We start from the raw sequence: 23,303 nt of genomic DNA on the forward strand, positions 1-23,303 counted from the left end.
TTATAAAAACAATAATTATCGTTATGCCGGTAAAAATATTATTTTCATAAAATAATATTTTCCAATTAAATACAAGAAATGTAAATATTTATCAATGATCAAATTCTATTATCTAAGCAAATATCATCATATAATGTTTCTTGAGCATAAAGATCTTTCAATCTTCCAATTGCACAATACTATAATAGATTGGTATAAATAGTGGTGAACGTCTATCAACATTTCATTGCCCCTAGTAATATATGACTTTGTGTCGTTATATCAACATTTAATTCCCAGAAGCTCAAAGCTACAATTAATATATAATGTAAGTTTATAAATTATCCATTTGTTACAGGCATCTGGTTGAACATGTGACTTAGATCGCAATCAATCTCATTTGATGTTCAACTTGGGTAATGTGTATTAGATGTCTAGTTCCCAACACATAAGAGGAACAAATCTCATATTAACTACATAAGTCTCTTGTATAGTTCATACCACACCTGATAATAGTCTTTATAACCACATCAAAGTATAACATTCCCTACACTAAAGTCCTTATATGCATCTCATGTATTAAGGATACAAAAAAAAATTCCTTTTATCAAGTATCACTCATGATAGTGACTCGTGACGTGATCCTAATGAGGGTCATGTTCAATATTAGTTTTTTGACAAGTACTTGTGAGCCTTGGTTAAATCTGCCAATGTCGGAACAACCCGCCCTAGTAGAATAGCGATGCGATTCCAAGGAAGTAGGAACTACGCTCTGTCGCTCTCGATCTCTGGAGTTATTAGTAGAAGGCAGTAATTAATTCTAGCATAAGCAGATAGCGAAGTTCATAGAAAAATATGGAACAAACAATTGCTTTATATGATTAAATCTATAGTAAAGTAATGTAAATTCTAATGAAACCTGAAACTGTTGAAAGTAAAAGCGATTATCTACATCGAGAAATGAATACATGTATAAATTACGATAGAACAGTGATTTACCTTTGAAGATCAATTAATCGGGAAGCTTTACAGCAAGGAATATGTAGTTGGTCCCTATAAGCAACACCACCAATTTATGTGTGTGCAGATTGTTCAATGGTGGATTTAGCTTTATGGGGGTGGGGCAACGACTTTCCATGGAGTCGTTGGTCATGGATGGATTAATATTGGTTTATGTATCCAATATCAAGTGTTAAAAACATATCCTGAACTTGAAATAATATTCCAAAGCCCAATATGTTTTATGTTGAAAATATAAAAATACTAACCGAATTATATAAAATATAAATAATAACTTAATAAATGATAACAAAAAATGATTATGACACCATCCCTCTTTAATTGTGGTAAACGATTTTGTACTTTTTTTTGTTGGTGATATTTTCAAAAATGATAGTTTCTTAATTTAGAAATCGTGAAAATAACATTTTACAAAACCGACCTACGAATCCAAAATGAGGCATTATGGGTCCGAGATTTGATGGGTGCCTACCCGTGTAAGTGGTCCTTTCCTCTGTAAAGGAAATCCGAAGTGTAGTACCATTACATTTCAAAATGTCATTTTGGATTCTCTTGAATCAAAAGAAAATGGAATTTGTCTGTGAAGAGACTCTGGTGTACTGGATATGTTGCTTCTGGCTTAAACCTCTTGTTTACATTTTTTTTATGAGAAAATTCAATTCAAAACAGAAACCCATGTCTAGAATCCAACGAACTGGTATGGAATGAAAAGTGTTTGGCTTCGTAGTACCCTGAGTGTTTCTCATTAGTTAGGCTATGATAGTAATTATTATGTTGGTTATTAAGAATTACTGTGGTGGAAATGTTTGACTGATAAGACAACCATATTCTGAAATCCGAAATACATGTACGAGACATGCGTCTGGAATGAAAACCCTGTTCAAAATATACGGGAGTTGTTTGCATTTAGAAGTTCTTGTAAAAAGAGTCTTCTGTACTCTTCCAAACCTCTAAGGTGTCATATGTTTTTGTTTAAAGTTGTGGACTAAAACTGTATTTTCTAATTTTTCCCATTTCTTCTTGTTAATAAAAGATCAAGACATCTCTGTAATCTCAAAGAAAAGCAGCACTCATCTGGCTCCACCCTTGCAAATAATCCTTGAAAGTTTCCACGAAATCTTACACATTTGGAAAGATTAAAAAATTTAAAACCTTGCTGACAAACATCAAATAAAAGAATGATTCTACAAATCATACATAAATATCTGCTACCTTTAGGCAGCATGTCGTTCAAAAACAATAAACATATATAATATTCAACATAAATAGAAAGATGAATTCACAAGTGTGGTGCTTCTGTTTGAGGTCCATGTCGAGCATTCAACAATGGCTGCAATGCTTTAACAACAATGCTCATATTTGGCCTGAAATCAGCTTCATATTGCACACACAAGGCTGCAACTGCCGCCATCTGTCATTACCAAATAAATTATCACACAAACATTACTTAACCGGTTAAGAGCTTAACCTGGACAGCTATACAGGGTTGTAAGGGTAAAATGGTCATTCAGACAGTTCATTCAGTCCATTAAAGAAACATTACACACCTTGGCAACTGCCTTTGGGGGGTATTCTCCATTCAGTCGAGTGTCAACACACTGTTTCACCTTATCTTCACTAAGTTTTGGTGTTGCCTGATCACATTATTTTCACATTCAAAAACAAATTTAGATTTTTTTTTCTTTTTTTTTAAAAAAAAAAAAGAAACAGAATCATGAAACGTACCCAAGTGACTAGACTCTGTTGACCACGTGGCAAAGTATGGTCAACGGGTTTTCGTCCAGTCAAGAGTTCCAAAAGAACAACTCCAAAGCTGTAGACATCACTCTTTGAGCTGAGCTGTCCAGTCATGGCATACTCAGGTGCATGATAGCCAAAGGTTCCAAGAACACGCGTGGAATGAAGTCTTGCTGCCATGTCAGGAGCTTGGTTTGACAAGTCAAAATCTGCAATCTTTGCAACATCTTCATCAAAAAGAAGCACATTACTTGACTTTATATCACGATGAATAATATGAGGCTGTGCTTTTTCATGTAAGTATTCGAGTCCTTTTGCAGCCCCAACTGCAATTTTAACTCTCTGAGACCATGATAAAACTGGACCTGGTTGTGCACCTTTTACACCTTTCCTTCCTACACCCACAAACATCACCATAACTCATTCTGCCCATATTAAGTGCGTTAAGTCAAAAAAGATTAACACTTGCCATGAAGAATATCATGAAGAGATCCATTTGAAGCGTACTCATAAGCAAGTACTCTCAAACCACCATCTACACAGTATCCAAGTAGCTCAACGACATGATCATGTTTAAGCCTTGATACCATAGAAACCTGTTATCCGTATTTCAATTTAGAATATTCAACTTAAACTAACTTTTTTACTATATATAGAAGATATTAGCAAGTGCCAAGTGTAAATCAAACCTGAGCTAAAAACTCCTGATCTGGTTGCTTACTAGAGTCTAACTTTTTAATAGCTGCAGCTTGTCCGCTTCTTAAAACACCATGGTAGACTCTTCCATATGATCCCTCACCAATTAATGACTTTGTACCAAAATTATCAGTAATTTCCTTCAATTCGTCCACCTGGACAGTAGGAACAGCGATGGGCTGAATGGCTACAGCCTGTGTGTCCTTTGGTGCGGCTTCAGTCGTGCGATAGCCTCCATTGTTTCCTTAAGCAATACAAACTCTACCCATTAAGTTGTGATCCGATAGAAAGATGTGGAGAAGGTAGAGTAGAAAGTTACCTGCTGCGTTATTTGCCATGTAAGGTCCATTGTCGTAAGACTTATGCATGTCATCTTCTCCGCAACAGCTGAAGCAACTCATGATTACTTTCCTCTGGCGACAAAGCTGGGTTACAATCAAAGAGATACCAAATTAGGGTAAACTTCAAATCGAGCAGCAGCTAGCTTCTATAAGATTAAGAATCATGAAACATGTCTCGCTTTTACTTTTTTTTTCTAGGTCGATTACAATCTACAAAGAAGCTCGTAAATGAATAGTAGAGAAGATAATTGCTTTTGTTGGGTTGTTCCCACTTTAGAAGACCCAAAGTTCAACAAAAGCATGTGGTCTTTTATGCAATCAAAAAATGCCTAAATACTAGAATTGACTAACCAATTTCAGAATTCAGATCTACCTTCAACCAGCTATGGATCAATCGAGTAAATTAAAACCATATGTAGAGAGAGAAAGATCGGAGATTCAGTTTAGGAAATTGACTAAAAGTTAAGAAAATTGCAGTGCAAACAGTTCAAAGAACGTGTAAATTCAAAAGGGTCTGATGAAATTGAAGGACCAGAGAAGATTATCAGGGAAGAATAAGGAAGAACCCACCTAAGATTTTTGCAGTGGTTGAATCAGTGAACGATATTGCTTCAAAAAATTGAGTTTTTTTTTTTTTTTTTTTTTGTAATAAACAAGAAAGAAAGAAAGACTACAAACACAATTGTGTTAATTGCGCTTTGTTGACTAGTAATATTGAGCGAAAAGAAAGACGGCTAAGATGCGCCAATTAGGAAAGCGCGTAGGCTAAAATCGGCATGCAAATGGGAAGTCGTGAAAAGCCGATTTTATTAAAGAAATCTTCAAAAAGTTCTAAAATTTATTATTTATTTTGTTTGGAGAAAAGCACAGAGTACCAGCTAAAACTTCGAAAAAACTTTTTTTTGCCGATTTTATAGATTTAGCCGGTATTTTGTTTATTTTCGTTAGTTTGCTGAAAATATTATGACTTTTCTGAAAATTACCCGATAACCAAAATATTTGGATCTTTTTGAAAATTACTATGGAATTAACGGGTATTATTATTAACAAATCATTTATAAACATAATTTTTTTTATTATAAACAAAGGAAATACATTTGTTGCTAATTTTTAGGAATAGAATGGCCGACTATGTACTTCTCTATTGTTTGTTGACCACTTCAAAGCCTCTATGTTCTTACTATGTATCGTTGTGGGTGTCATAGTGAGAAGTACTCTGTTAGGCATGACTAATACAAGAGTTGATAATATTTTTTAATACATAATCAATAAATATATATTTGCTATTAGGCATGATGCTATATGATCACGTGTTATCAGAAAATATCATTACACAAACATATAGATTTTTCATTATGTTCTTTAACCTAACTACCACCTAACCTTCAAACATTACTCAGTAACAACCATAAAATTACACACATCTATCGAGAGTGAAAAGTAAACTTTGAATGACATTTTAAATAGATAATAACCCTTCAATTGTTTCCAGATAAATTATCATTCACGGTTCACTTTTCACATTTTATATATGTATGTTAGCCGATGGTGATTAACATGTAAGGTATGAATGTTGGTTGGTAGTTAGGTTAAACAACACAAGAGGAACACGAACATTAGAGGAATGCTAACTAAGTTCATCTCACCATCGTACCCACAACAATGCATAAGAAGAACGTAGAGAGTTTGAGTGGTCAGGAAGCAATAGAGTACTTAGATCACCAATTTATTCCTAGAAATTAGCAACAAATATATTTTCTTTTTTTATAATAAAAATATTTTTGATGTTTATAAATGATTTGTTAATAATAATATCCATTAATTTCATGGTAATTTTCAAAAAAGTCCTAATATTTTGGTTATTATGTAATTTTTGGAAAAGTCCCAAAATTTTAAGCAAACTAACGAAAAATGACATAATACCGACAAAATCTGCGAAACCGACCAAAAAGGGTTTTTTCGAAGTTTTAACCGGTATTCTGTGCTTTTCTATAAATAAAATTTAGTTTGGGATTTTTTCATAAATTAGACTAAAATTTTAGGTTTAACATCTGGATTTCCAGGTACATTATTTATTCATTTATTTTGGAGATTTTGGAGAGACTCGGCGAGTTGATGCTTAGACTCGCCGAGTAGAGTCGCGAATTCCATCTGGGTTAATGATCGGACTCGGCGAGTCCGCGCTGTTTAATGAAACTCTAATCCTCGGGGTTTGAGGCCTATTTAAAGGGGCTTACAGCCTGTAACGTCCCAAAAATACGAGCCAAAAATTTCATTTTTAAAACATATACTTACTAAAGCATTTAGAAATAAAAGTGTTCACCGATCATAACATTTCATAAAAGATATCACATGTATGGAAAACATTTTCATAACATAATAATGTCAGAGTACAAATCCCCAGGAAGATCTCATAGTGCGGAATACGAGGCATGTGTGTGATGGGCCGCTACCGCGCCAGCTCCTTCCCCTTCGAAGAAGAGGTACCTGAAACCAAAACTGAAAACTGTAAGCACGAAGCTTAGTGAGTTTCCCCATAATACCTCATACCATACAAACATACAATGAACATCTGGGAGATACGGGCCTCGCCCACACTCCGCTAGCTAGGAGATACGGTCCTCGCCCACACTCCGCTATCTGGGAGATACGGGCCTCGCCCACACTCCGCTATCTGAGAGATACGGGCCTCGCCCACACTCCACTATAAGAGAGATACGGGCCTCGCCCACACTCAGCTACTAATCCATAACATACAAGTATCACACAGACAACGAGTGTAGACAAATCTATCATACTGGCATATATCATAATCAAACTCGGCTATGAGATACGGGCTCTGCCCACACTCCGACACTAGCATATCATCTAATCGGGCCGGCCTTGGTGCCTTAGACCCGTTACTACTGGAAGGAAACTCACCTCGAAGAGTAGCTACCAAAAGTCCGACTACTAGACGTCTGGCTGCTGCACCGGTAATCCTCCGGCTACAAACCCATAAACATAGATTAGCCACTCATAAATATCCTTAGGTCAATTGACTGGCCCATCCCTGGTCCAAGGTCAACTCCTTGGTCAAGGTCAACTCCTTGGTTAAGGTCAACTCCCAATTGACTGGACTCGCCGAGTCGTGGCACAGACTCGCCGGGTCCTTCTCCTACTAACCCGGTCCTACTCGCCAAGACTCTCTTTCCACTCACTGAGTCACCCTTGACTCACTACTCGGGACTATGGGACCGACTCGTGATCCAACTCGCTAAGTCCGAGAGCAACTCGCCGAGTTCCACGAGTAGATCTCCTACTCGCTTCCAATCCTCACCGGAACATCCCGTAAGAGGATTTGGGGTTTTGGGACTACGTTACACTGCTAATTCTGCGTGCAGATACGAAGGGTTGGACCTTCAACACTTAAACCCCTCTTACTCAGTGAAAGTTCATATGACTCGTCGAGTTTGAAGAACAACTCGGCGAGCTCCAGACAATTTTCATAGGACTCGTCGAGTTGTTCATCCAACTCGCCGAGTCTAAGACCATCTTCATAGAACTCGCCGAGTTCCACTTTGGGACTCGCCGAGTCCCTTCGACCCACTTCCCATACAGACTAAAACTGAGACATGCAATGCTTCTAACCCATAGATTTATGCTCCTATGGCATGCTTATCACGTAAAATTGCAAACTTTGCGTGCATGCATGGCCCTATGAGCTCAATAAGGCAAATCCAAGCTCTTTAAGGGGTCAGACACTCAATAGGGACCTCAATAACCCCAACCACAGTGCCACGGGATGACTCTTTTAGACTAGTCAATACCGTGTGCCACTTAGTGCTTCTCCGACTAAGTCAGGCTAACTTCGACAATCTAGATGTACTAACGAACTTAGGAAGCAAGAGTTACGACAAGGGACACTTCAATAAAGCTTCTATTATATAACTCAACTTCTTTATAAGGCAACTTCTTGATGATTTGGACAAATGAGTCCTCCCCCTATTTATAGGAACCTTACACCTCCTCAAATGGAAGTTTTTAGGTCCCGATCATTCATGACTAATCTAGACTCTTCCTGTTATATACATAGATTTTACAAGACTCTAGAATATGGTAGACTTGTATACGATGCTCTAGAAATCTCTAAGTCGTCCCGACATTATCCAAATCATTCTTGTATGATCTAGCGTGTTCTAGATCCTTCCAAAGTCTTTCGGGTCGTTCTAGCTTCATCTAGCGTCCTCTTGATTATTCCGGATCGTTCTCCTTTGTTCCAAGGACATCTACAATAATCTAGCATCTTCCAGGGTCTCGTAGAGCATTCTTGATCTCTTCGGAGACTTCTTGAGTATACTTGATTGTTCTGGAGTTCTCTAGACGATTGTAGAATTTTCCAGAAACTTGGTCCGTGACACCTTCCCCCACTTAAACCCTTGACGTCCTCGTCAAGTCTTCTATACATATGTTTCAATCTTGTCACGGGGCTACTTCGTGTCTTTTCGTTTTCTCTAAAGTATCTCTTCGAGTAAGGCGTGCTTTTATTTCTTGATGTACTTTGAATCCTATTTCTTCTCTCAGCCTCGTAAAACCTTGAGTAACTCTTCATGTGGGATATGGATCCCTGTTCCTTCAAACGTGCCTCTCTTATTCGAACTTCCCCTGTTGGCTTCATATTCTTCTTTATTATATTGCTCTGGTCATAACACATCTTCATAGTTGAAAAGGATCGAGCTTCTGTCTTTCTTCTTTCCAAGGGAATTATATGGATAGTTGATCCCTTGGTTATACGCAGGGTGTTGTCTCTTTCGAACGACCAAGGACATACCATATCCAGGAAATCCATTCCTAGTACCATGTGATAGTCGTCCATCGGAACCACTATCAAGTCGATGGTCCTTTCCCATTGTGCAATCTTCATGGGTATTCCACGAGAAACTCCGAGGATCGGATTAGATGGAGAGTTGACAACCTTCAACCGACCTAACTCCTTTGTATAATGAATACCCAACTTCCTTGTTTCTTCCTCTGCGATGAAACTATGTGTTGCTCAAGAATCTACTAGCGCCTTAGTGTTCCTTGCATTCACTTTAACTTCGACGAACATGAGACTCCCTCCTTTATTTTCTTCCTTCTTAGAAGATTTTATCTCATCTTTTGATATTGAGTTCAGAAAACGCATTGAGCTTATTTGTGCTTCGTTTTCTTCTTCTTGCAAAACCATCGCATAGAAAGTCTTTTTCTTCGGACAGTCTCGGATCAAGTGAGGACCATCACACAAGTAGCACTTGATCTCCTTTCGCTCTTCTCTTCGGTTTCTTCCTTCGATTTCTTTTCCTTTCGTATTTAAAGGTTGGGGTGTGTTTTGTTTTGGTTCCGGTTCCGTAATAGTTTGTTCTCCCCCACTATTCTTCTTAACCGTGCTTTCTTTTCGAAATTCCATTGGATCTTCTGCCACGACAATAGCTTCGTCAATGTCTTTGACATTTCTCCTCTTGAGCTCGTTGTAGGCCCAAGATTGTAGTCCATCCATGAAATATAAAAGTGCGTCCTTCTCCTGCATGTCGGGTAACTCTAGCATCAAGCTTGTGAACTCGACTATATAGTCTCGGATGGATCCCGTATGCTTTAGCCCACGAAGTTTCTTCATCGCTATATCTTCAACATTATGTGGGCAAAATTGTCTCTTGAGTTGCCTCTTGAATTCTTCCCATGTGTCTATGGTATACAATCCTTTTTCAATATCATCGTGCTTCCTTCACCACCATAGAGTTGCACTCTCGCATAGATAAAGTACGGCTATATCTACCTTCGTCTTGTCGTCCTTCACTTGACTAGCATTGAAATAGCATTCCATCAACCAAAAGAATTCGTCAAGTTCTTTGGGGTCGCGTTTACCTCCATACTTCAATGGTTTGGGTGCTTCTGTGTGCGGAAACATTCTTGCAATGGTCCCTCCAGTGATTGTTGCCTTCCACAGGTTTACTTTGACTTGTAATGCGTCTACCTTCTCACGGAACTCACTCCGCAGGGTGTTGATAAGTCCAAGGACTTCTTCCTTGATGACACCGATGGTCTCCTTCAATCCATCGCTCGTGTCACTTATCTCAGCAACGAATTGATCGACGGTATCCTTTCATTCAAGGATCTCACCGACGTTAATATATGTCCTTGTAAGCTTGTTTTATAAGCTTGCCAAGGCATCTACCGATTGATCCCCCTTCTTGGACTTCCTTCCTTTCTCCTCGACGACAGGGGGAATGTTGAATACTTCACTTGCTGCTTCCATCGTAATGGTCTCTTGCTTGCTCGAACCTGGCTCTGATACCACGTGTCACGGGATGACTCTTTTAGACTAGTCAATACCGTGTGCCACTTAGTGCTTCTCCGACCAAGTCAGGCTAACTTCGACGATCTAGATGTACTAACGAACTTAGGAAGCAAGAGTTACGACAAGGGACACTTCAATAAAGCTTTTATTATATAACTCAACTTCTTTACAAGGCAACTTCTTGATGGTTTGGACAAATGAGTCCTCCCCTGTTTATAGGAACCTTACACCTCCTCAAATGGAAGTTTCTAGGTCCCGATCATTCATGACTAATCTAGAATCTTCCTGTTATATACATAGATTTTACAAGACTCTAGAATATGGTAGACTTGTATACGATGCTCTAGAAATCTCTAAGTCGTCCCGACATTATCCAAATCATTCTTGTATTATCTAGCATGTTCTAGATCCTTCTAAAGTCTTCCGAGTCGTTCTAGCTTCGTCTAGCGTCCTCTTGAATATTCCGATTCGTTCTCCTTTGTTCCACGGACATCTAAAATATTCTAGCATCTTCCAGGGTCTCGTAGAGGATTCCTGATCTCTTTGGAGACTTCTCGAGTATACTTGATTGTTCCGGAGTTCTCTAGACGATTGTAGAATTTTCCAGAAACTTGGTCTGTGACAACAGAGACTTTATACTTCTAGGACGTCCATAAGATCCCAATCTGAAGTCCTTTCAGAACTTAAAGCATAAATACATGGAATTTGAGGTTTTAGGGCTTGAAACCACTAATTTGGGACACAAAGGGGATCTAATGAACTAATGATCAAGGTAAGAACTTTTCTACCTTAATGGAAGCTTCTCACAGTGTAGATTTCGGATCTACCTCCCCTCCTTGCACACTTCAACCTTCTCTTCCTTCCTCTAAGCTCCAAACCTTCTCCACAAAGCCAAAATCACTCTCAAGAATAATATGGGGGCTAGGGTTTCTCTCTACGGTTCTCTGGAAGTGTTAGGGACTAAGGAGGCCAAGTTAGAGCGTTTAAATAGGGTGCAAATGCCCAGATTAGGGTTTTTGTCCAAACAGGGTCTACTCGTCGAGTCCGGGGACCGACTCGCCGAGTACAAGGTTCAAACCCCGCACCTTATCCCGCTCCTACTTGGCAAGTTGGTCCTTCAACTCGCCGAGTCCAAGGCAAAAATGCATAAAATTAAAATATTAATCACAAGGAGTACTTACCAGGAACCAGGTGCTACATAGCCACCATTTGCGGCTACCAGACCCCTGAGTGAAACCCTAGCGATCTAGAGCGTTTGTGAGGAAGAATAGGCCATTTTTTATCCTTGTGTGGGTGTTTTTGCAAGAAGAAGGTGACCAAGGCAAGATGGAACTGAAGAGGGTGCTATTATGTGGATTTCAGAGCCTAAGGACTTCATTATGAGGTATATATTCGATCCTTCTTCAGTTTTGGGTGTTAATCCTTGAGAGTTAGGGTTTCTAGCCCATTTAGAGTATGAATGATGGTGCAATTGGTCCCTTCTTGTGTTGAGGCTTCGGATCTGGATCCAAAGAGGTCCAGAGACCTAAGCCCCTTGATCTTTATGGGGTAACATTGGGTAATATGAGCTTAGGGTGACATATTGAGACCATTTCTTCAAATAGAGCCCTTGGGTCTTTGCATGGGCATCAAGATCCAAACTTTACGTATTTATATTGCTTAAGGAGGCCAGATCTATGAGTTAGAGGAACGTATTTGACCTCAGGAGATCTATGAGTTAGAGGAACGTATCTGACCTCAGGAGGTCACCGAGTACCAAGAGCAGACTCGACGAGTAGGGTTAGGGTTTCCCCATAGTTCACTTAGTGAGTACCTGCCGAGTCGGGGGAATGACTCAGTGAGTCATAGGGTATTAGAGGACTGGAGTTCAAGGTGGAACTCGCCGAGTTCATAATGGGACTCGGCGAGTTGAGTCGGGGTGGCCCCGCGATTCATGTCAGGTGTAACCCATCGAGCGGGGGAAAGACTCGACATGTCATGCAAGTCTAGGGGGTCTTTGGACACGCGTAGACTCGCCGAGTCGCCCAAGTGCACTCGGCGAGTCGGGTCAAAGTTTGACCGTTGACTTTGTTGACTTTGAGGGTTTGGTCAACAATAGGTCCTTTGTGTCAAGTGAGGGGTAAGATGGTCTTTTACCCTTCTGCGGGTGCCAAGAGAGGGTTGAGTCTAGTCTCGAGAGTTACATTTATGAGAGTATTTACTTTATGTGATTAGGCGGAGGCTATATCATATTTCTACCGAGTCAGGGATTTACCGAGACAGCTGAGGTGAGTCTTCTCACTATACTTTACCTAGAGTGGTAACAGAGTTATGTGTTAGTGTACTGTTGAGTTATGTGCCAGTGTATCAGTATGCTATTTATGTATTATTGTGATATGTGATATGCATGATTTAGAGTTTCCAGAGATAGGACCAGTGGGTCCATAGAGTTAAGGCTAGAGGGCCCACAGAGAGTTGGGACTGGAGGGTCCCACTGAGACATACTGACCAGAGGGTCAGCAGAGTTATAGCTTTGAGTGGCTAATATGTGTTAGAGTGGTATTTTGGGGAACTCACTAAGCTTCGTGCTTACAGTGTTTTGTGTTATGTGTCTCAGGTACCTGCAATGAACGCGGGAAGGCGCCGGCATGATCTGTACACACACTCGCAGAGTTTATTATGATTTGACCTTGGGATTTGTAATGAGATAATGTTGATACAATGTTTTCTTAAAAGTAATTATGAATGAATTTGTATGGTTTTAAAAAGCGAAAAATTGTTTTAAATTTTACGGTGTTACAAGTTGGTATCAGAGCCTTGGTTTGAGGGATTCGGATGCATATTCGGGCGCATCTGAACTCAAACTGAGGATTTGAGAAAATTTTTGATAACAAAACATTTTTAAAAGAGTAAAAAAGAGTTTTGATACAAACAGAGCAGAGCCGTGTGTACGATCAGCCAGCGCCCGAACGGTGATTTCCCAAAATACCCTTGCAATAAGTGTTATGAGATATATTATGTTATGTTATATGTTGAGCTATACTATGCATGCTAGAGTAGACTAGGTATTCTTATTAGGACTAGAGTGGCCTGATATATGATGCCTTAGTCTGGGAGTTTTGCTGCTATGGATGCTTGAGAGTGTTTAGATAGCAGCGAGGAGCTTATGAGAGATCTGCTAGTGAGTAGCATATGATTTAAGAGAGTAGAGTGCTTGGAATTTGGGACTATGGCAGGAGGACTTAGGATGAATGCTGATGCGGTGTGGACGGTAGTATTGGTCCCGTACTACCGAAGGCACCGGGTCAGTGTGCAACCCAAGTAAGAATCCTTAGAGTACTAAGGAACAAGTAGGGTGGAGTCATCGAGTGTGGTTATACTCGAGCGAGTCCTTAATATTCTTATGTCGTATTTCAGAGGGAGACCATGGTTGGGACACGCCACACACCAGGGAGTAGCAGTGATAGGGATGAGGAGATTTGTATGATCATTCATGAGGAGGTGGCTGCGGCCATCAGGACAGAGATACCAGAGATGTTAGGGTCTATCAAGACCACCCTGATCGATACATTTGACGAGAGATATGCTGCTCTTTCTGAGGCTGTGGTTGCTGCGGCCATTGCAGCCATAGCTGCGTCTAGGCCGCAGGGTGGTGATGCGTTGCTGTTTCGGGAGTTCAGCAACACAAAACCACCGGAGTTTGATGGGACCCAGGACCCGATTGCAGCGATGAGGTGGATTTCAGATATCGAGGGGTGTTTCTTCACTTGCTCATCTCCAGAGCATTTGAGAGTCTGGTTCGCGTTGAACCAGCTTCGCTTGGGAGCGAAGGACTGGTGGAAGTTTGTGACAGTGCATTATTCGCCTGCTGAGCTTGTTGTAGTGACCTGGGAGAGGTTCACTGCTATGTTATGAAATGAGTATGTTCCCCAGGTGGAGATGGAGCGTTTGGCCCAGGAGTTTCTGACCCTCAAGCAGGGTATTGAGTCTCTTACAGTGATTACGAGGATGTTCCATGAGCGGGCGATGTTCTGCCCAGAGCACGTGTCCTTCGAGCAGGCACGTATGAGACGATATCTGAGCATCTTGAGGAGGGATATATGAGAGTTCGTGGCGAACTCGACGTACCGGACATTTGCTGAGCTTCAGGAAAATGCCCGGAAGAGGGAGATAGAGCTGGAGACCCAGGCTAGGGAGGAGGCTGAGTCTCAGGGGAGAGATCGGCGACCGGCGCAGTCTCATCCGGCAGCCAAGCGAGCCAAGCCTACTTATTCGAGATCTGGGAGTTAGAAGGGGCGCACTTGTGGCAAGTGCGGCAAGAGCCACGATGGGGTGTGCAGAGCAGGGTCTTGCTACAAATGTGGCAAGGAGGGCATATGGCCAAGGATTGCCCCAAGGGGTTTGTAGTATGTTTTCACTGCAACCAGACCGGACACCGGAAGTCAGAGTGTCCACAGTTGCGAGGGACAGCTCAGGGAGCATCTCAGGGGTCTGCCCCTGCTGCAGTGAGAGCTACAGACAGTCGGCCCGTAAAGGCCGAGGCACCGAAGGCGCGAGGGAGAGCCTTCCAGTTGACAGTAGAGGAGGTCCGCGCAGCCCCCGATGTCGTGGCTGGTGTGTATTCTTTCATGTATTTATTTTGATGTTTGAGATATTTTTTTTATATTATGTTATGCGTAGGTACTTTTCTTGTGAGTTCTATACCTGCCTTGATGTTATTTGACTCGAGTGCGAGTCGGTCTTTCGTATCTTTGGCTTTCAGTCAGCACATCAGTATTAGTCGAGAGGCATTGAGTCGACCTCTGAGAGTTTCCATAGCTGACGAGAGGGCGGTGTATGACACCGAGGTAATCTGAGGGTGTGTACTCGAGATTTTCGGCGTTGAGTTTCCGATTGATTTAGTTCCTATTGCGATGGGAAATGTCTGTGTCATTGTGGGCATGGACTGGTTGATCAAATTTGGAGCGGTTATCGACTGCAAGAGACAACTGGTGACCATACGAGACCCTAGTGGGGGAGTTATTACGGTGTACGGCGAGGGTACACGTTCTGGGTCAGCATTTTGTTCGCCCGCTAGAGCGAGACAGAGTCTACAGCAGGGCTGTAGTGGGTTTGTGGCATATGTGATGGATACGAGGGTTGATTCAGGGAGGCTGAGGTCAGTTGATGAGGTTCCGATAGTGCAAGAGTTTCCGAATGTTTTCCCGGAGGAGTTTCCGGGCGTGCCACCTGAGAGGCAAGTGGAGTTTCGTATCGATTTGGTTCCGGGGGCAGCACCTATCGCCAAGGCGCCCTATCGCCTTGCACCTCCAGAGATGTTATCCTCGCAGCTTCAAGAGCTGCTGGGAAGGGGTTTATTCAGCCGAGCAGTTCGCCGTCGGGAGCGCCTATCCTCTTTGTCAAGAAAAAGGATGGGTCACACCGTGTAACACCCGTATATCCTGGCTAGTCAATTAGAGACGATAAGCATCAAAAATGACTTTTTGATGGAAGATTATTTAGACTGATTAATCTTAACTAAGTTGTAGTATATGTCACAAGGTTTTCGTGCATATAAAGAACGCCGAAATCCGAGTTATAACGAAAAAGTTATGACTTGTCGAAATTTCGCGACAGAACCGACACGACACAGCGCGACGTAAATAGTGAATTTACGTTAGAGTGATATTTGGCCTTATCGATCTAAATGAAAGTCATAGAATACGTTAAACCGAGAGCGTGCATAAAAAGAACGTCTAAATCTGACTTCGTATGAGGAAGTTATGATTTTTCGAAGTTTCGACTTAGCAATATGCAGCCCGAATCCTCGATTTGAGATCGAGTGATTTTTAGCGGAAACAATCTAAATGAGAATCGAAGATCTCATCGATAGTAGTGAAACGATAAAAAGATAGGCGAAAACGGACGTCAGATGAAGAAGTTATGAATTTATAACGGAGTTTTCCTGTCCCGGCTTGCTAAAAATAATATAAAAGTAATATATTTATAATATATTAAAATTAAAGTCAAAATTAGCCAACGGAGTCTAAACTAGAGTTGTAGAGCATAATCTCACATTCGCGTGGATATAAAGAACGTCGAAAACGGAGTTCATATGCGAAAGTTATTAATTTCTGAAGTTCGGGGCGCGAAACTCCAAAACTGTCAGAGTTCAAGACGTGAATACAGTGTTCACGACATGAACTCAGTATTTATGACTTCTGGATCCTGACAGATGCAACTTGCGATGACGCATGCAGCGACGACTGAACTCACGACGTGAATATTTGAGATTCACGACGTGAGACCTGAAAATGGCCCTATAAATAGAAATCGAGGTTCAGATGAGTTTGGGTTGCTCCAGCTCCTCTCTCTCACTCCCGATACCATCTATTGCCATCCCGAAGTACCCCCGAAGCCCCGGTTTCATCCCGAGACCCGAATCAAGTCTCAAAGGCCGAAGATCCCGAGAAGTGAAGAGTTTCCGAGCCGGAGCTCTGTCCGCGAGAAACCCGGTGTGTGAAGATCTTCCAGATCTACCGAAGAATACTACTTCTACAATCCTTTGTGCTGCCCGATCATCTTTTGATCAGGTGAGTGTGTGGTCACTTTCTTCTAACACATAAATATTAAGTATTTGCTATGAAATACGTGCTATGTGTATAATATATTGTTGCTTATTTGAGATGATTGTGGAATGGATGAATTATATAAGTTTTAATGAGTTAAACTATATATGTATTTTGTATCTAAAAATATGTTGGGTAGAACATGAGTAGATGAGGTTGTTGGTATTTGATAAAAGGTGGGTAGGACCATGAGATAAAAGGATAAAGAGATAAACTTGTTTTAGATCCGAGAGTATGGATCAGAGCAGGAGGTTAGTTTTAGATCCAAGGGTATGGATCAGATCAAGAGGTTAGTTTTAGGTCCGAGAATATGATTAGGTAATGAGGCAAATTTAAGATCCGGGAGTACGCATTATGTATTTTTGAACTACGTGTTCATTCGATAAGGTATCATGTGTATAGTCCCTTTTAGGAACGTGATTTTAATAAGAGTATTGATTAAAGTATGAAATATACATATGTATGTGCAGTATTTGTTATTATCCAAAATACGTGTTAGATATATTTGATGATATACAATGTGCGAATCAGATATGGTTCAATATGTGTTAAGATGTGTATATATGATATTATTACTTAAAACCTTGTGTTAAGTATACACTAGTTGGCGTTGCCTAAACGGGGATAGTATCAAAAATTGAATATAGGCATTGTAGGCTTGCCTAGTGATGGGTTAAGACTTAAATAGGGATGTTTAGTTCAATTAAGATTGGACTTTGGGTAGTCTCTTATTAAGAGTACATGTGGGGTGAGATTGATGATCGTGGAGTACGTCCTACGTACAGAAGTACATTTTATGTACGAAGTCCTTTTCAAAGCTCTGTGTCTTGGGTGCTGCTTGTGCCAGGGTACTATTATGTTCTCGGGTACAAGACTTTCGCATACCAGAGTACTATAATGTGCCGGAACTACTATCATTTACAAAGTCTTTTTGACAATTTTGTGTGTCGGTTACGAGAGCGTACGGGAGTACTCTAGTAGTATTTCCCCATACTTTTATTTTGAGAGAGCTTTGGAGTCAGCGTTCCTTTTATGAAGTGATCGACCGAGCTTCATATGTCAGCGTTTCTTTTATGAAGTGATCGACCGAGCTTCATATGTCAGCATTTTCTTTCACGAAGTAATTAAGGGGACTTCGTAGACTGCCTAATAAAGTGTGTCGGTAATAGACCACTGCTAGGTATGTCTGGTGTTATATTGCTGGATAGGATGCGTCTGGGGGTGAAATACCTCATGTATTCAGGCCACTGCTAGGCAAAGTTCCATGCTGGATAGGGAGAGTCTAGAGGTATAATACCTCATGATAGTCGGACCACGCCTAGGCATTGTTATCTAGATAACTACCCATGACTTAAAATGTCTTGTGGTTCTTTCTTTTACGAACAAAGGTTCGTGGTGAAACTTATTCCATTCCCCTCATTTGATGTCTTTATTGATCCTCGTTTGCTGCTAGGGAATTTCCGAAGCAGCTTCGTCAGTTATTGTTCATATCGATTTCCTTAGGCTAGATCTCGTAAGATCGTTGTATAGGGTCAGTATGTGGGGATCGACGGGATGGGATAGATCGTTTTAGAAATATGGTTTATATGCGTTAATAATATTAGTGGTTTTTCAGGATCGAGATATACATTATTATCATCACTGTTTGAACTAAGAGCTTTCGTACTCTGTGTTCCTTCGATGATTGGGCTCACCAGGGATATTTGAACTAGGAGTTCATTAGGTGTTTTTGAACTAGGTGTTCATTAATTATCGGGAATTGCGAGTTCACTATAGGTAATCTAAGAACCTTTGCATCACTAAAATTTGTGCCAATTCCTTAGGGCAATCCTTAGGAATGAATGGGAGAAGAGTAATCGGTTCTTAGGATAAATATTTAAGAAATAAATGGAGATAAAGGGGGTGGGTAATTGGATTGATTATTTGATAATTAAATATAATAATTATATTATTGTGGGTTGAAAATCCTATATGCTCACCTGGCTCCCAAGCCTGACCCTCTTAGTTTTCTTTGTATTACAGGTTATGGCACTAGAGCATAAGTTGGCTGACATAACGAGAGATTTTGGATTACAGGCCAGTAGTTATGAATAAATGTTGTAAGGTCTATTTTGTTCTGTTTATGCTTTTGGTCTGTATTGAATATGACATCCCAAGATTTTGTTATAAAATGAAAATACATTTCTTTAAAGAAATGCTTTGATAAATCTTTATCATGTTTTGGGAACAAATTCCGCAACAGTTTTCTTTAAAAGATTACTCTGATTTAAAAAAAAACAAAGCATAAACAAATCAGTCTTTTCTGGCCATGAAAAGACCGATTTGATGGATCAGCCCAACCTGAACATGCACCAGAGGAGATGGTTGGATGTGGTGAAGGATTACGATTGTGAGATCCTATACCACCTGGGCAAGGCTAACGTTGTAGCCGATGCCCTGAGTCGTAGGGCGGAGGGTGCCCGGATACGAGATGTTTGTATGAGGCTGATTGTGATGACCCCAGTGTTTGACGCCATTCGAGGGGCCCAGGCTGAGGCCATGAGACCGGAGAATCGTAAGAGAGAGCGGGTTATCGGAAGGTATCGGAGTTCGTCACCGATAACCAAGGGCTTATGACCTTTCAGGGTTGGATTTGGGTACCGTTTGTGGGAGTAACGCGTACCATCTTGTTGGAGGAGGCACATAGATCGAGGTTTTCGATCCATCCCGGGGCCACTAAGATGTATTTGGACATGAAGAGAGAATATTGGTGGCCATGTATGAAGAGGGATGTTGCATGGTTTGTTGAGAGGTGTCTGACATGTCGCGGGGTTAAGGCAGAGCACCAGAGACCGCATGGTAAGTTGCAGCCGTTGGAGGTTCTCGAGTGGAAGTGGGAACAAATTACCATGGATTTTATCACCAAATTGCCAAGGACTTCTAGGGGCGTCGATGCAATTTGGGTGATTGTGGACCGGTTGACGAAGAGCGCTCACTTTCTTGCTATCAGTGAGAACTCTTCCGCTGAGAGGTTGGCAGAGTTGTACGTGAAGGAGGTGGTATCACGGCATGGAGTGCTGATCTCGACCGTCTCAGATCGAGATGTGTGTTTCACTTCCAGGTTCTGGAAGAAATTTCATGAGGAGTTGGGTACGAGGCTGCATTTTAGCACTGCATACCACCCACAGATCGACGGGCAGAGTGAGCGAACGATTCAGACGCTCGAGGACATGCTTCGGACAAGTGTACTGGACTTCGGAGGGAGTTGGGACACATATTTGCCTTTGGCGGAGTTTTCCTATAACAACATCCATCATTCGAGCATCGGTATGCCACCCTTTTAGTTGTTGTATGGGAGGAAGTGTCGGACTCCCATTTGTTGGGGTGAGGCCGGTCAGCGTGTGATGGGTAGTACCGAGATTGTACTTCAGACGACTGTGCAGATTCAACAGGTCTGGCAGAGGTTACTGACGGCTCATAGTCGTTAGAAGAGCTACGCAGACAGGCGTCGCTCGGAGCTCGAGTTCCAAGTTGGTGACTTCATTCTCCTGAAGGTATCTCCTAGGAAAGGAGTAATCCGATTCAGGAAGAGAGGCAAGTTGGGGCCTCGGTATATTGGTCCTTTCAGGGTGACCGCCAGGGTGGGTAGGGTAGCGTACCGTTTGGAGCTACCTGCGAAGTTGAGTCAGATTCACGATACATTCCACGTGTCTCAGTTGAGGAACTGCATCGCTGATGAGTCGGCGGTGGTTCCATTAGAGGACATTCAGGTGGATGCGAGCTTGAACTATGTTGAGAGGCCGATCGCGATTCGGGATAGAAGGATCAAGACTTTGAGAAACAAGGAGGTGCCATTGGTTCAGGCCCAAAGGCAACATCGGAAGGGTTCCGAGATGACCTGGGAGTCGGAGTTAGAGATGTGCAAGCAGTATCTAGAGTTATTTATGGAAAGAGACTTCGAGGGCGAAGTCTGATTCTAGTGGGGGAGAATTTCAACATCCGGATTTCCAGGTACGTTATTTATTCATTTATTTTGTAGATTTTGGAGAGACCCGGCGAGTTGATGCTTAGACTCGCAGAGTAGAGTCGCGAATTCCATCCGGGTTAATGACCGGACTCGGCGAGTCGATTAGTGGACTCGGCGAGTCCATGTTGTTTAATGAAACCCTAATCCTCGGGGTTTGAGGCCTATTTAAAGGGGCTTATAGCCACCATTTGCGGCTACCAGACCCCTGAGTGAAACCCTAGCGATCTAGAACGTTTGTGAGGAGGAAGAGGCCATTTTTGATCCTTGTGTGGGTGTTTTTGCAAGAAGAAGGTGACCAAGGCAAGAGGGAACTGAAGAGGGTGCTATTCTGTGGATTTCAGAGCCTAAGGACTTCATTATGAGGTATATATTCGATCATTCTTCAGTTTTGGGTGTTAATCCTTAAGAGTTAGGGTTTCTAGCCCATTTAGAGTATGAATGATGGTACAATTGGTCCCTTCTTGTGTTGAGGCTTCGGATCTGGATCCAAAGAGGTCCAGAGACCTAAGCCCCTTGATTTTTATGGGGTGACATTGGGTAATATGAGCTTAGGGTGACATATTGAGACCATTTCTTCAAATAGAGCCCTTGGGTCTTTGCATGGGCATCAAGATCCAAACTTTACGTATTTATATTGCTTAAGGAGGCCAAATCTATGAGTTAGAGGAACGTATCTGACCTCAGGAGGTCATTTGAGTTCGAGCATGACATGAACTCACCGAGTACCAAGAGCAGACTTGATGAGTAGGGTTAGGGTTTCCCCATAGTTCACTCAGTGAGTACTTGTCGAGTCGGGGGAATGACTCAGTGAGTCATAGGGGATTAGAGGACTGGAGTTCAAGGCGGAACTCGTCGAGTTCATAATGGGACTCGGCGAGTTGAGTCGGGGTGGCCCCGCGATTCATGCCAGGTGTAACCCGTCGAGCGGGGGAAAGACTCGACGTGTCATGCAAGTCTAGGGGGTCTTTGGACACGCGTAGACTCGCCGAGTCGGCCAAGTGCACTCGGCGAGTCGGGTCAAAGTTTGACCGTTGACTTTGTTGACTTTGAGGGTTTGGTCAACAATGGGGCCTTTGTGTCGAGTGAGGGGTAAGATGGTCTTTTACCCTTCTGAGGGTGCCAAGAGAGGGTTGAGTCTAGTCTCGAGAGTTATATTTATGAGAGTATTTACGTTATGTGATTAGGTGGAGGCTATATCATATTTCTACCGAGTCAGAGATTTACCGAGACAGCTGAGGTGAGTCTTCTCACTATACTTTACCTAGAGTGGTAACAGAGTTATGTGTTAGTGTACTGTTGAGTTATGTGCCAGTGTATCTGTATGCTATTTATGTGTTATTGTGATATGTGATATGTGATATGTATGATTTAGAGTTTCCAGAGATAGGACCAGTGGGTCCATAGAGTTAGGGCTAGAGGGCCCACAAAGAGTTGGGACTGGAGGGTCCCACTGAGACACTGACCAGAGGGTCAGCAGAGTTATAGCTTTGAGTGGCTAATATGTGTTAGAGTGGTATTTTGGGGAACTCACTAAGCTTCGTGCTTACAGTGTTTTGTGTTATGTGTCTCAGGTACCAGCGATGATTTCGGGAAGGCGCCAACATGATCTGTACACACACTCGTGGAGTTTATTATGATTTGACCTTGGGATTTGTAATGAGATAATGTTAATACAATGTTTTCTTAAAAGTAATTATGAATGAATTTGTATGGTTTTAAAAAGCAAAAAAATGTTTTAAATTTTACGGTGTTACATTAGGACTTTTCTGGAGATTTCTCATTTCATTATAAGAAAACAATCTCAAGCTTTCTTAGTTTCATTTGGTTGAAGGTAACAACTAACAAGTAATATAGTTTACTTGTGGTTCAAGGTATACTTTTTTTTTCCTTTTTATGTAAAAATTTGAATTTCACATTTAGTCTGGGAGTTGAATCTGATGTTTATCTTATTTGAGGACAAGGGTTTTGTGTTTTAAGCAAAGTGAAGTTGATTATGTTGGTTTTTAACTCAAATCCATCATCTCATGTAGATTTGGTGTTGGAATTGCTAAATCTCCATAAACCTTAGATTTTTCCAATGATAATAATGATGTAATAATCTAACCCTTTATATGATTCCATGACCATTGAAGAGCTTTGATTGCAAGTCTTTCGTGGAAAAGCACAACTCAAAGCAATGAGTTTATGAACTTTGATGGCGATTGATGGTGTTATTAGGAGTGTTTTACTAATAGAGTCATGGATTCTATGTTTTGGTTTATATATTGGATGTCAAAATGAAGAATCCTTTTGAGACAAGAGGTCAAAATGAAGAATCATCACACCCTAGTGTGGTTCTAGTGATTGTTGAGACAAGAGGGTAAAATGAGAATAAAATAGAGAAATCGTGTTCTTGATGTCAATTCTATAGTTTGGATGGTTGAGAAACTCACCATACCCATTTACAAAGTATTTGTTTACATGTTTAAAAGTGCACCAAGGCCAACTTACTAATGCGTTTGACATAAATAATAGTAGTCTTATATATTTTGGATCGATTCTATAATTTGGATGGTTGAGAAACTTACCATACCTCTTGATGATGTGGTGTTAGAATCAATGTGCATGGTGGAAGTTCTTATTAA

The 23,303-nt window shown here is 41.3% G+C and overlaps 1 protein-coding gene across 4 annotated transcripts; it reads right to left on the reverse strand.

Moving 5' to 3' along the window:
• Positions 1 to 2,133: 2,133 nt before the first annotated feature.
• Positions 2,134 to 4,480, reverse strand: LOC145087575 (pto-interacting protein 1). 4 transcript variants are annotated; one of them, XM_079025545.1, is made up of 7 exons: positions 4,344 to 4,480; positions 3,752 to 3,857; positions 3,426 to 3,676; positions 3,206 to 3,332; positions 2,725 to 3,131; positions 2,547 to 2,633; positions 2,134 to 2,410 (listed from the first exon to the last, which is right to left on the reverse strand). In XM_079025545.1, the coding sequence occupies exons 2-7, from the start codon at positions 3,831 to 3,833 to the stop codon at positions 2,279 to 2,281; spliced, it is 1,086 nt and encodes a 361-aa protein (XP_078881671.1). In that variant the 5' UTR covers positions 3,834 to 3,857; positions 4,344 to 4,480; the 3' UTR covers positions 2,134 to 2,278. The 4 variants fall into 4 exon arrangements, with proteins under 4 accessions (XP_078881671.1, XP_078881697.1, XP_078881679.1 ...); XM_079025571.1 differs by having other exon boundaries at positions 2,725 to 3,127; positions 3,202 to 3,332; XM_079025553.1 differs by having other exon boundaries at positions 4,147 to 4,352.
• Positions 4,481 to 23,303: the final 18,823 nt, after the last annotated feature.

This window comes from Lactuca serriola, chromosome 1, assembly GCF_051521515.1.
Source record: "Lactuca serriola cultivar US96UC23 chromosome 1, Lser_US96UC23_V15, whole genome shotgun sequence".
NCBI lineage: Eukaryota > Viridiplantae > Streptophyta > Magnoliopsida > Asterales > Asteraceae > Lactuca > Lactuca serriola.

Coding starts and splice junctions, on each gene's coding strand:
- LOC145087575 (XM_079025545.1), bottom strand. CDS start 3,833: ATGAGTTGCTTCAGCTGTTGCGGAGAAGATGACATGCATAAGTCTTAC. Junction 3,333..3,425: donor ATCAGGAGTTTTTAGCTCAG/GTTTGATTTACA, acceptor TACGGATAACAG/GTTTCTATGGTATCAAGGCT. Junction 3,132..3,205: donor TCTTCATGATATTCTTCATG/GCAAGTGTTAAT, acceptor TTGTGGGTGTAG/GAAGGAAAGGTGTAAAAGGT.